At 49.4% G+C, this 14,906-nt stretch overlaps 1 protein-coding gene across 3 annotated transcripts in view; it reads right to left on the reverse strand.

The window, feature by feature from the left end:
• Positions 1–14,906, reverse strand: part of LOC137430376 (kazrin) — a 124,943-nt gene that overhangs the window by 93,702 nt on the left and 16,335 nt on the right. For all 3 annotated transcript variants that reach the window (XM_078780589.1, XM_078780590.1, XM_078780588.1), the window contains exon 4: positions 1,948–2,118. In XM_078780589.1, coding sequence (XP_078636715.1) covers positions 1,948–2,118 — 171 coding nt within the window. The remainder of the gene's footprint in view (positions 1–1,947; positions 2,119–14,906) is intronic.

Below are 14,906 nucleotides of genomic sequence, written 5' to 3' on the forward strand. Positions count from 1 at the left end.
GGGAAAATCACATCATGAACATCAATTTTGACCCCAGATTTACAGGAGCAACAAGGTTTTTGAAATCCACTTCATATGATGAAATACCACCAAACTTTAAGGTACTATTGGTTAATTACAATTCACAAATTGATGAGCATCTGTGAGCTCTCCAAAATGACGCATGTTCATATGATGAATCTTGGATGCCATGGGATTGAGAATATTTTATCACTAGAATGGTACATGAGAAGGCCTATATCAGTCAGCGATAATAATACCAATGCAGACTAGTCTGAATAATGAGTCATACATCGTGTTCTGGGAGTGGGGCAGTCTTGACTCAGAGTTATGTTCAATAATGTAAACAACAATCACAGGCTTACATCGTTCTCTCATTTTGGTTTTGTGCAGTTTATTTTATTTATTCAAAATATGCAAATTGGAGGTATTCTGTATATGACAGGGGTGAAAATGAAGCATACGAGCAGAAGGCACCTGCAAATATTTAGTGGGCCATTGGTCTGTGGTAATGGATAATTAAACTTAATTTGATCATAATGACAGTGGAATGAAACATTTCTGAAAGTCAACCTACAGAGAGATATTAAATATACAATTATATCAATTAAGACACACCTCCATAGTAATAACCCGTAATAATAAATTGTACCAAATTAGAGCCAGGCTAGATCAATTGAGATAAATCAGACGAATGAGTCAGAAAAGACTCTCTCAATTTGGCTTCGCACCTGCGAAAAGACAATATGGAGAGTGGTGCAGAAAGTCGAGATGAGAGAGTTCCTGATGCAGCAAGAGGAGGTCAATTTGAAGGGGATCATGATGAGAGTGTGCCTCTTCCTGTGTCCGTTGCATTGGCCTTACTTCAGTCTTTCAAACACGCTGTGCATCCCTAAAAAGTGTGCATCCATGGACATAATCTTCAACATATGATTCTTTCCCATTCCGTTCCTCGCCAGGCCATTGTTACTCATTTTGTTATTCCTCCTTTTTTTCTTTGTGTATGTCCATAATTCGACCCCTCTGCCCCCCACACGTCACCAGATACCTTATGCTAGTTTGTAAGCCTGCTATTTTCTTTGGTATTTAGCTTCTCCCAGGAGCCTAAATCATTGTTTAAAAAAATAAAATAAACCAATCAATATTATTTTGGTTGCACATCTTATGTGTTACCTCCCCAAACCCCGGTTACGGTGCACCTCCGAGTCTGGAGCGGGAACATGGCAGAAAGATTTGTTATTTTGCGTTTTCTAATAAACCATGGTAAAACCACACCAATGCAATTGTAGAACAAAACAAGTAATTGTATTAAGAGGTGAGAGGTCGATATGGGAATTGAGCCGATAGGTAAACCAACGGCAATCAACACGATGAGGTCGATATGGAAATCCCAACGGCAAAACAAGATGCACCAAGTGGACAGCCTCTTCTTCTTCGAGGACAAAATGGTGTATCGGCCCGTAATGGAGGCGCTTGATTTCTCCAACAATGACTCACACTTGGTGATAAAACCTAAGACGCAGGTTTAATTGCATTCGCAATATATGACGATGTTGCGCAATCCCTTTCATGGGAAACCTCAACTCATTCGCGACCAATATATAAAAACAAGTCCGCTAGCAGCCTCGACGTGATTCACAGCTCTCTCCTCCTCTCTCTGCCCCTATCGATCTCTCTTCTTCCGGTCTCTTTGCCGTGTTCTCTTTTTCCTTCACAAACATTTATTTTTACCTTTTACTAGTCATCTCTTTCACACAAAAATCTTAACAACAATATTAGCTGAAACTAAAAATCCTACAAGTATATAATAAAAACATAAGCAGAAGTGACGAATCCATAACACACAACAAACTCACAATTAAAATAATCACCTGGAATTCAAGTCAACCATCAAGCTCTCGAGAACTAAAGTCAAACATATTGCCATCAAGTCTGGACCTGACTCACCATGGCCAACTCTGCCTCCAGCTCCTTGATGCGACCTTCCTTGTGATCAACCTGGGCACGCAGAGACAGCGATCGTTCCGTGGCATCCTGTGCCCGACGTAGAACTTCCCACTTGTCCCGCTCCAAACTCCTCTGCTGTGTCGTCAGCATCCGGGTTGCCTCTTCGTTCTCCTAAAAAGCAAGCACACATTTATTTGATATATTTCGACACTTATGGATAAAATTCAAAGCAAAACCAATTAATTATATCAGCCAGGAGCACTAGGTTCAGGAAATAGTTTAATATTCATCAAAGCACTCAAATCAATTTGTTGAGCAACAAATTGTAGTACATGCAGCAATACACATGACAGGAGTACATGTAAACACATCATCATTCCATAAAACGGACCGGCATCAACAGGTGGAATCACAGGTGGAACTCCACACTTCCCCGAAGACCCAAAACACCCCAAAGACCAAAAACACCCCAAAGACCAAAAACACCCCGAAGACCAAAAACACCCCGAAGACCCAACACACACAAAAGACCCAAAACACACAAAAGACCCAAAACACACAAAAGACCCAAAACGCCCCGAAGACCCAAAACGCCCCGAAGACCCAAAACGCCCCGAAGACCCAAAACGCCCCGAAGACCCAAAACGCCCCGAAGACCCAAAACGCCCCTATAGTGAAATCGTATTCATACTGAACCCGGGATGATGCTCGCTGCTCGTTGACACCGCTAGGGGCGCGACTATAAGACCTGCTGCTGCGGACGGTGCTCCGAGACTTCTCCTGTGACACGTTACATCTGGTAGACTCGCTAACGGTACGCCAGCATAGAATATCAAGCTTGCTTGCATTGAATGTTATGAATGGTCCCATGTGATGCCACTTCTTATGCTTATTGCATTTCCTGCATTACAGGATGATGTCATGATATAAATGGAATTAAACCACCAGTTGGACTAAAGTTGTGTGGACCTGATTGGTTTTCCACAACACTTAATTCCATTTAGTCTACCGACATGGCGGCGGGCAACAAGACGCTGGCGGTTACCATATTCTGCGCCGACCCGCAAGCCCCGGATGGTGGATTGCAACTGAAGCACTGGCTCAGAACGTTGGAGCATCATTTCGAGGAGCCTGAGACCGAGCCGACGGCTGCCGCGAAGCTAGCAACGCTTCATTCAAAAATCGACTACAAGGTGTACAATTCCATCGCTCAATTCGCGACGTACGACCTCTCGATCGCGGAGCTCAAACGGCTGTACATAAAGGAAAAGAGCCCGGTGTATGCACGATATTTGCTGCTAACGCGACGTCAGCAACCCAACGAGCCGATGGACCACTACGCCCAGGAGCTCCGGCAGCTCTTGCTGGACAGCATCAGGGAGCCACGGACTCCCGCGCAGTCTCAGGATGATCTTCTTTTAGACGCCTATATTGCAGGGGTCTCCTCCCAGGAACTAAGGCTCAAGCTCCTGGAGAAGACCGGCCTGACCTTCGCTACGGCTCTTGAGCAAGGGAAAGTATACACCGAAGCGCGGATGCAATCGAACACCTATGATCGCACGCGCCTCTTGGCGGGAACTACGCTACACGCACGGCCGGAGAGTGCTACCGCCGAGGACGCGGACCCTGCTCGCGGAACTCCGGGATGCTCCGGAGGAAGACCCAGTCCTGACGGCTGCCGCTACGGCCAGACCCAAGGCCTTACGCGGGGCCGCCTGCTTTTTCTGTGGGGGGCCACGTCATTCCCGGTCCGTGTGTCCGGCTCGGGACGCAATATGTCATTTGTGCTCACAAAAGGGACATTACGCGAAAGTGTGCAGGAAAACCGCACGCGGCTCGCGGCCGCGTGCGACCTTGAATGGGCTCATTGCGGAGCCTACGAGCCGAGCCCGAAACCCGGCGCCTTACCCGGCTTCGAAGGGCAGGGCCCCTCTCTGCGGGCCCCTGGGCGCTCAGACGACCTTGGCGGGCGTCACCGGACAGCCACCACAGTCTCATCCTCAATCGGGCACGAAGTACGCGTCCTTGACCAGACTCCAGGCCACGCAAGGGGCTTTGGAGCCTCGCCAAGCCCCAACGGTACGTTCTACTCGTGTTGGTCATGAGCTAACGGTGGCCCTCACTCCGGAAAAGGCGATTTTGAATACTACGGAGGCCTTTTTCTGCCAAAAGTGTCAAAAGGCGTTTTCAAATACTACGGAGGCCTTTTCCCATCAAAATTGTCAGATTTTGAATCGCGAAACACCGGAATGCATGGGAAAGCCCTCTGATGGCATTAATGGATTCCCCATGGACAAAGAATACTCCGGCCACGACCGCAAAACTGCTGCTGGCATAGGATCCACCCGCGAGGCTCGTCCGACCCATTCGGGGGGTTCAGTCCCACTCCCAGCAGGCTCGTCCGGCCTGGCTCAAGCCCCGGAGCTCCGGCAGGGCTTCGACTCAGCACGAAGGGGGAATGCCGATTGAAACTCGTGCTAAAGGGACGGGTTTTTCCTGATGTGCACCTTATGGTTTTACCTGCTTTATGTGCTGATATTCTGTTAGGACACGATTTTCTTAAGCTGCATGGACGTCTGGTGATGGAGTTTGGTGGGCCTGACACGCTTGTTGTGGGGGCGGACGCGCTTGCGGTGTGCGCCCTAGTGCAAATGGACATCCAGCCGCTTTCGCTGTTCCCCAATCTAACCTCCGACTGTACCCCTGTCGCGGTAAAATAACGGCGCTATTCTCGCGCAGACATGCAATTCATTGCGGACGAAACGGCTCAGCTCTTGAAAGATGGTATCATAGAACCTAGCAGGTCGCCGTGGCGAGCCCAGGTCTTTGTGGTGCGAAGCGAGGCCCACCGCAGACGCATGGTAATCGACTATTCCCAAACGATTAACCGCTTTACACAGCTGGATGCCTACCCCCTTCCGGGGATGGACGCGCTGGTGCAACAGGTGTCCCAGTATTCGGTCTATAGCACTCTCGATCTCCGTAGTGCGTACCATCAGATCCCTATGTCTAGGGCGGATCGTATCTATACCGCTTTTGAGTCGGGGCAGCGGTTGTACCAATTTACTCGATTGCCTTTTGGGGTAACGAACGGGGTCACTTGTTTCCAGAGGGCCATGGATGACCTCATTGCGAGGGAGCACTTAACCGATGTTTTCGTCTACCTAGACAATCTTACGGTTTGTGGATATGACCAAGGGCACCATGATGCTAATCTGAAGCGCTTCCTTGAGGTCGCGCAGAGGTATCACTTAACTATGAACGAGGATAAGTGCCAATACTCCCTACGCAAGATAGATCTTCTGGGGTACACCATGACCCATGGCTCTGTCGCTCCAGATAAGGAGCGTCTGCGACCTTTGCTCGACATGGCCCCTCCCTGTGATCGGGCGTCCCTGAAGCGCGACCTCGGGCTATTCGCCCATTACTCCAAATGGGCACAAAATTTCTCCGCGAAACTTCGCCCCCTCGTGGCCTGCGACACCTTCCCACTGAGTCCGGCCGCATTGGCAGCCTTTGAAGGCCTTAAGGCTGACATCGCCCGTGCCGCCGTGGCGACAATCGACGAGAGCGGATCTTTCGTCCTCGAAAGAGATGCCTCGGATCAGGCCATCGCGGCGACCCTCTCCCAAGGAGGGCGTCCGGTGGCTTTCTTTTCACGGACTCTTACCACCGCTGAGCGGAGACACTCGTCCGTCGAAAAGGAAGCGTATGCGATCGTCGAGTCTATTCGGCGATGGCGCCCGTACTTACTCGGGCGGTGCTTCCAAATCATCACGGACCAGCAAAGCGTTGCGTTCATGTACGACACCTTACACGCCCAGCGCATTAAGAATGAGAAAATCACTCGCTGGCGTATCGAACTCGCCGACTTCTGTTACACCATCAAATACCGCCCGGGGAAGGATAACCGGGCCGCCGATGCCTTATCGCGACCGGCTACATGCGCGGGTATCACCTCTTTGGAGGGCCTACGTGTGCTGCATGCCACTGCGGGCCATCCGGGCGTAACGCGTTTCGCTCATTTTGTGCGGCGTGGCAATCTCCCATACTCGATTGACGATATCCGCCGTATCTGTCGCGACTGCGCTATATGCGCGGAAATCAAACCACGTTTCTATAACCCACCCATGGGGACTCTGGTTAAGGCTACGAGGCCGTGGGAACGCTTGGCGATGGATTTCAAGGGCCCATTGCCGGTGTCGAGCAGCTCTCGCTATCTGCTCACTATCGTCGATGAGTACTCGCGATTCCCCTTTGCTTATACGTGCGTGGACATGACTGCTGCCACGGTGATGCGATGCTTACAGAACTTGTTCTCAATGTTCGGGTACCCGGCCTATGTCCATACCGACCGGGGTGCGGTCTTCTTGTCTCAGGAGGTGCGCGGCTATCTGCTCCAAAATAACATTGCTTCTAGTTACACCATGCCATACAGACCCCAGGCCAATGGGCAGATCGAACGCTTCAACGGGATTATCTGGAGGGCCATCATGCTCAACCTCCGGACCCTCGGCCGGGGCCTCGATAAATGGGCTTGGTCGCTACCTGCGGCGTTGAACTCGATCAGGGCTCTCCTGTGTACGGCAACCAACCAAACTCCGCATGAGCGACTTTTCCACCACCCCAGGAGCACGGGGTGTATACGGTCTTTGCCCAGTTGGCTCGCTGGGCCCGGGCCGGCCTACCTTAAACGGGCGGTTCACGCGAGCAAGTACGACCCCCTAGTGGACAAAGTGCAGATTCTCCAGGCTAATCCTGAGCATGCTCGTGTGATGATGGCTGATGGCCGTGAGACTACCGTCTCCGTACGTCATCTTGCCCCATGCGGGGTCGCCGACCCGAGTAGGGAATCGGACGAACCGATCGAACCCATCTATGAGACTATGGACTCTCCCGACGCTCCCATCGCCGAAAGTCTACCGACCCTCCCCTCACCGAGTCTACCAGGGCCCGACGACTTGGCGTTACCCCCTTCATCACCCGACCCTGGTGGCGCCTCCGACGCCGGGGACACTGGGATACGTGATGCCGTACCCGGGGAATTTCGGACACGTGCTGGCAGAGAAATTCGCCGCCCGGCCCGATACGGTTGGGTCGACTGATACCCTGTTCCGCACCCTGTTTGTGCTGACGCTCGCTCTACCGTATAATTCTAACGGGGGGGGGGGGGGGGGGGGGGGGATGGAGAATGCAGTGAAATCGTATTCGTACTGAACCCGGGGTGATGCTCGCTGCTCGTCGACACCGCTAGGGGCGCGACTATAAGACCTGCTGCTGCGGACGGTGCTCCGAGACTTCTCCTGTGACACGTTACATCTGGTAGACTCACTAACGGTACGCCAGCATAGAATATCAAGCTTGCTTGCATTGAATGTTACTAGGGCATGCCCGTACTATATATATATATCTAAAATTATATCCCCCCCCTCTATTTACATGAAATGGTTTGGTCCAAAGCGAACGGCTTGCGAGTGGTGACAATCCCCCCCCTCTATTTACATGCAATGGTTCGGTCCAAAGCGAACGGCTTCCGGAGTTTGGTAAAGAAATCGCCATCGCGTACACAAACGCGCAGGAAAGCGAATGAATCGCAAATTCGTTTTTATTAGTTGTAAAACATAGTTTAACGCCAACATAGTTTGCAAACGTGAAATAAATGAATACGCTCTCAAATGTGCCATCCGAGGCAGAGTGTGCCCGCCACGTTCGGCACACGCGATCGTTCGCTGCTCTCTGATTGGTTGAATCGTTTTTTGGACATAGCTCGGTAAGTAATTGTCCGATTAATATGAAACCTTGAAAAGGCACATCCTCGGGTCCCCAGCAATATACCTGGCAAGTTAAAAGTATATCGGACCCGTGGTTGTCGAGAAACAGCGGTCACAGACAAACGTACAGACGTACAGACAGACAGACAGAGATTACTGGAATTATAGATAGATGAATGGTCCCATGTGATGCCACTTCTTATGCTTATTGCATTTCCTGCATTACAGGATGATGTCATGATCTAAATGGAATTAAACCACCAGTTGGACTAAAGTTGTGTGGACCTGATTGGTTTTCCACAACAGCCCCGAAGACCCAAAACGCCCCGAAGACCCAAAACGCCCCGAAGACCCAAAACGCCCCGAAGACCCAAAACGCCCCGAAGACCCAAAACACCCCAAAGACCCAAAACACCCCGAAGACCCAAAACACCCCGAAGACCCAAAACACCCCGAAGACCCAAAACACCCCGAAGACCCAAAACACCCCGAAGACCCAAAACACCCCGAAGACACAAAACACCCCGAAGACCCAACACACACAAAAGACCCAAAACACACAAAAGAACCAAAACACCCCAAAGACCCAAAACACCCCGAAGACCCAAAACACCCCGAAGACCCAAAACACCCCGAAGACCCAAAACACCCCGAAGACCCAAAACACCCCGAAGACACAAAACACCCCGAAGACCCAACACACACAAAAGACCCAAAACACACAAAAGACCCAAAACGCCCCGAAGACCCAAAACGCCCCGAAGACCCAAAACGCCCGAAGACCCAAAACACCCCGAAGACCCAAAACACCCCGAAGACCCAAAACACCCCGAAGACCCAAAACACCCCGAAAATCCAAAACACCCCGAAGACCCAAAACACCCCGAAGACCCAAAACACCCCGAAGACCCAAAACACCCCGAAGACCCAAAACACCCCGAAGGCCCAAAACACCCCGAAGGCCCAAAACACCCCGAAGACCCAAAACACCCCGAAGACCCAAAACACCCCGAAGACCCAAAACACCCCGAAGACCCAAAACACCCCGAAGACCCAAAACACCCCGAAGACCCAAAACACCCCAAAGACCCAAAACACCCCAAAGACCCAAAACACCCCAAAGACCCAAAACACCCCGAAGACCCAAAACACCCCAAAGACCCAAAAGCCCTTGAAGACACCAAAGACCCAAATACCCTTAAAGACCCAAAAGCCCTTGAAGACACCAAAGACCCAAACAACCCAAAACCCCCCGAAGACCCGAAAGACCCAAAACACCCCGAACACACAAAAATATCCAAATACCCTTACAGACCCAGAGGAACCAAAACACCCTTAAGACGCAAAAGCCCCTGAAGACACCAAAGACCCAAAAGACCTTGAAGACCCAAAAGACACTGAATGAATGAATGAATGAATGATCGTTTTAAGGCCATTTTTCCCCGCTAGAGCGGGGGTTAGCCTTGCGGGCCCCATGACAATCATGGTTCCCTGTTTGAGGCAATGTTTTTATGGCCGGATGCCCTTCCTGGCGCCAACCCTTAGTCGCCTCTTACGATGCGCAGGGATACGGTGTAACGACAAGCCAAAACAAGAGAGAAATAATGCGAACAAGAAAAATAGAAAAGTGAACCACATACACACCGCTAATAAAGTGAACATACACCCTGCACTCATAAAGTTTCTTTCCTTCACTGTATTGCTTTTTCTTTGATTTTTTTTTCACTTTTTTTTTTTTCACCAAAAGACACAAGGCCAAAAATACCCCAAAGAACCGAAAGACCCCGAAGACCCAAATACCCTTAAATACCCAGAGGAAACAAAACACCCTGAAGACACAAAAGCCCCAAAATACCCTGCTCACCCAAAAGACACTGCAACACAACAACATGCATTTTAAGGCCATTTTTCCCTGCTAGAGCGGGAGTTAGCCTTGCGGTCCCCATGACAATCTTCTCCATTTTGCCCTATTTTCTGTATCTCTCCTTGTTAACCCCCTTGCCCGCATTTCTTCTTCCAACAACTTTAGCCAAGTCTTTCTCGGTCTTCCCCGTCCTCGACTTCCTTCTACATTCATTTCCATCACTCTTCTCAACCAGTCACTTTCATCCTTCCTCAACACATGACCAAACCATCTCAACCTGTTCCTTTTCACAGCATCAATCACAGGCTCTATTCCCATCATCTTTCGCAATTCATCATTTGTCTTCCTCTCTCTCAACGATACTCCGCACATCCACCGAACCATTCGCATTTCCACCCTTTCCAGCCTTCGTTGCTGCTCTACATTCATGACCCATGTCTCGCTCCCATAAATCATAACACTTCTCACACATGCAGCATACACCTTTTCCTTCAGCTTCAATGACACTCCCCTCCTCATCAGCACGCCACTCAGTTCCCGAAACTTCTTCCATGCACATCTCACTCCAGCAACCGTTGCCGAGTCTGATCCACCTTCTCCATTCAGCATGTCTCCGAGGTAGCAAAATGTTTTCAGACCTTACAGCTTCACGCCGTCTCCAAGATCCAACTCAACATTTACTCCATCTGCAGCTCCCTCTGTGCACACCTTACATTTGAATGTAGCTGCCACACTGGTTAATGACCCTCTCAGACCACTACATTTTTGATGAACCCACTCAGTGCACATTGTACATTGAATGGAGTTCACTCCGACACCCTTCCTGCACACAGCACATGGCCACTTCCCAGTTCTTTCCAACCTCACCACATGCTTTAACACTTGCCATCATCTTCGTCTTTCCTATATTCACCTTCAGACCTTTTGTCTCCATACATTCCTTCCACTTGTTCATCTTTTCCTTCAGTCCATCCATACTTTCCGCAATCAACACCAGATCATCTGCATACAACAACTCCCACGGTAAACCCTCCTTTACGTTGAGCCAGCACCTCCATCACAGCTACAAATAATAGTTGACTTAGTGCCGACCCCTGATGCACTCCCACCTTCACCTCAAACTCACCACTGTTCCCCTCCTTCGTCCTTACAGCTGTGCACGCTCTTTTGTACATTGCCATCACTACTCTGATCAACCATTCCTCCACTTCTAACTTCCTCAATGCCCATGTCAAAACTTCGCGTGGAACCCTATCGAATGCTTTCTCCAGATCAACAAACCCAAGAAACAACTTCTTCCTCTTCTACATGTACTTCTCCTGCAACTGCCTCACAATAAAGAGCACGTCTGTCGTTCCTCTTCCTGGCATAAATCCAAACTGCATTTCGTCGATCTCCACCTTCTTCCTTATCCTCCTCTCCAACACCCTTTCCAATACCTTCATTCCATGCTCCAATAACTTTATCGCTCGGTACGAGCCACACTCCAGAGGGTCACCTTTCCCCTTGTATAGAGGGAAGACGGTACTCAGATCCCAATCCACTGGAATGCGGCCTTCTTTCACCACCAGATTACAGTCATTCTCTTCACACCCCAACTTCCTGCTGCCTTCAACATATCTCCCACAACTCCCGTTGGCCCTCCCGCTTTTCTTCTCTTCATTGCTTTTATCGCTTCCTCAACTTCCTTCTCAGTTATCTTCTCTGCCGGTCCTAAAACTGGGTTACTCTCTATGTTGCCATCCCATTCATTCTCTGTATTCAACAGCATTTCCATATATCTTTTCCATCTCCTTTAATTCCATCTGGGTCCACAATGATTTGTCCCACTTCATCCCTCAAGCAACCCACCTCCATCACATCACACCTCTCTTTCGCTATCTGCTTTGCAATCCTGAATACCGCTCTCTGACCCTCGTCCGAATCCAAGCGTTCTCCGAACATTTTCCTACATGCCTCCTGCACCTTTGCTACCTCTTTCTTTGCAGCCTTCTTGGCTGCCATATAACTTTCATGCTCTGCTTTTTTTGCTCCCGTACCCTTCGCCTTCTGCCACTCCTTGAACTTCTTCCTCTTCTCGTCAATCCTCTTTCCAACTTCATCATCCCACCACCATGTTTCCGAGTGCCTCGGTGGTCCTTTTGTCCATCCACATACCTCACCAATGGCTCCCAACAGACTATCTTTCATTGACATCCAACCACGTTCAAGCTCAACCACATCATCCTCGACCCTACTCAGCCTCTCTTTTAATGCCTCCCTTACTGTCACCTCTTTCAACCTCCACACCTTCATTCTCGGTTGGTACTTCACCCGCCGAGCTCTCCTCGCACCTTTCACCCTCATGTCGCAGACAACCAAGTGGTGCTGTGAAACAGCCTCCTCCCCCGGGATCACCTTTGTGTCCCGGAGGTGCCCCCTATCTCGCCTACGCACCATCAGGTAGTCAACGGTTGTCGTCGACCCACCTGACGTGTATGTAACAAGCTTATTATCCCCTTTCTGGAACTGAGTATTACAAATCAACAAATCAGCTCCATCAGCAAACTCCAAAATCCTTTCACCTTCTCCATTTCTCACACCATATCCGTAACCCCCATGAACTCCCTCAAAACCGTCCATACTCCTTCCCACATGTCCATTTAGGTCTCCTCCTACCACAACAACTTCCTCATCTTTCACGTTTTCCATCAGCTTCTCTATCGCACACCAGAACTTGTTCTTCTCTTCAACGCTCCGACCAACCTGCGGAGCATATCCCGAGATGACCCAAAAGATACTGAAGACCCAAAATACCCTGAAGAGCCAAAATACCCCAAAGACCCAAAACACCCCGAAGACCCAAAAGACCCAAAACCACCCAAAGACCCAGAAGACCTTGAATATGAATGAATGAATGATCGTTTTAAGGCCATTTTCCCCGCTAGAGCGGGGGTTAGCCTTGCGGGCCCCATGACAATCATGGTTCCCTGTTTCAGGCAATGTTTTTATGGCCGGATGCCCTTCCTGACGCCAACCCTTGGTCACGCTCTTACGATGAGCAGGGATATGGTGTACCTATTCTAAATCGGGGTACGCACCGTGATCATTCATCCCAGCAAGCTGGTACTCAATTTGCCGACCTCGGAAGGATGACAGGCTGAGTCAACCCCCCTGGCGTTAATTCAGCGATCGATCGGGATTCGAACCCAGGATCCTCGGATCCCAAGCCGGCACCCTAACCGCTAAGCCAACACCAGGCTGACTACAAAATGTAAATGTTTCATGATATTTGTTATATTATATCACCTTTATCTATCAATATAAATAGATATTAACCCTAATTAACCCTAACCCTAACCCTAACCCTAACAACAACAACCCTAACCCTAACCCTAACCCTAACCCTAACCCTAACAATTGAGACATGGAATTGAAGTCTCGCGAGATCACGGCGAGGTCACGTCTTTTCGAAGCTGCTCCATGCGCTCACGCTTTCGAAGCTAAGTGATATTTCTCAATCGTGTTTTTGTCGAGACTGTATCTATCTTTCGGTGTATGTACCTATAGCGTATCTTTTGGAAAATTTTCGGTGCTAATTTTTCGTACATGTATACACAATCGTCGGTTAATGGTATCGAGTATTCTGCAGCCTAGTACTCGTAGGCTTGGACTACCGTACCGTCTCCGACCTTGTGGTTTGTTTTTCTCCCAGCGATTCGTCGAATGCGCTGAAATTATTTTCGTTCACTGTTTCGTCCCAGTCGTTCACCCCGTACCTCCTTGTTTAATATCTGTACTCACAAAAACAAAAAACAAAAAAAAAACCCCAAAAAAACTATTTCCTTCCCAGGTCTTATTCGTTTATTTGTTCTTTTTGTTCGTTCGTTCTTCGTTCGCGATCACGCGGTTAGAAATGTATAATCTCTCCCCTGAACAACTATTTTCTCTCATATATTATAACACCCTTTTCTTCTTTTCCTACAAAAGGATGCTTTCGTCTTGCTCACCAAATCTATTCATTCCAAAAAATATATATAATACCATCTCTTACAGTTCCTCCTTTCTACATTCCCTAAACTATCCAGAACTCCATCCCTCCTCCAGTGTCCTCAAACGTATTTTTGACTCGAAGGTCTCAAACTAATTTTGCAAAAAATGTTCGTTTCCCATGAATCGTACACTTTTCAAAATCCAATCTCACCCCTCCCCTCCAAATCCTCCCCATCACCCATCCCTTTCAAATCTCCCCCCTTGCCCCTTCCCTCCCCTCCCTCCTAAACTCCCCCCACACCCCTCCCCTCCGAGACTCTCCCTCGCTCCTCCCCTCCTAGACTCCCCTCTCACCCCTCCTCCTCAAAGCATCCTCCCTGCTTCTTCCTCCTTCCAACTTTCACCTTCATCTCCCCAAACCTTCTGCCTTGCTCTTCCCCCTCCTCAAATAACACCTCACTGTGCCTCACCCAATCTCCATCAAACCTTTTGTCCACCCCATTCTTCCCTTTCTCCAAGCTATTCTGAAATCTCTGACACACCTTCAACAGCTCTCCCTACCTCTTCCTCCTCTTCCACATCTTACCCTACCACTCCCCCCCCCTGTTCTGGACCCGATGCTCCCCCTTCCTCTTCATTAACGGTATGGACCTCAAACATCCGGGGCCTTCGCTCAAACCTGACTGACCTCTCCATACAGGTTGCTTCTGACAAACCAGATGTGATCTGCTTAACAGAAACTTTCCTCCTTCATGATGTCTCTGATGCCTTGGTATCTCTCCCAGGTTACTCCCTCCTCCGGTATGATAGACCTGAGCCTCGTCCTGGAGGTGGGGTTGCTATCTTTATAAAAAAATTTCTCTTCCTCACTCGCCCTCCACTGCCCTCTCTCCACCTCACCCCCAGGAATACCTTTGGCTACGGCTTCCCCTTCGCTCCCACCTTTTGTTCATATGTGTGTTGTACCGTCCACCAATCAGCGATGACTCCATCTACATCTCACTGTCTGATAATATGGACCAACTTCTATCTACCCATCCCAACTCTCTCTTCCTCATATGTGGTGATTTCAATTGTCACCATGCCAGTTGGCTGGGTGTGGGTACCTCTCTCACCAGCCATGGCTCTTCAGCAAAGGACTTCTGCGACTCACTGGGACTGACACAATCTGTCAATTTCCCGACCCGGATCTCAGTCAACGGAGCATCTTCTCTTCTGGATTTGGTTATGACAAACTTCCCTGAAAATGTCTGCTGCTCTTCTTCTGCTCCAATCGGCTCATCTGATCATGTGCTTGTCAAAGTGGACATCTCTCTGACCATTCTCAGAGAGCCTCCTCAGCGTCGACGAGT

Source organism: Myxine glutinosa, chromosome 6 (assembly GCF_964187855.1).
Source record: "Myxine glutinosa chromosome 6, kmMyxGlut1.1, whole genome shotgun sequence".
Classification (NCBI taxonomy): Eukaryota; Metazoa; Chordata; class Myxini; order Myxiniformes; family Myxinidae; genus Myxine; species Myxine glutinosa.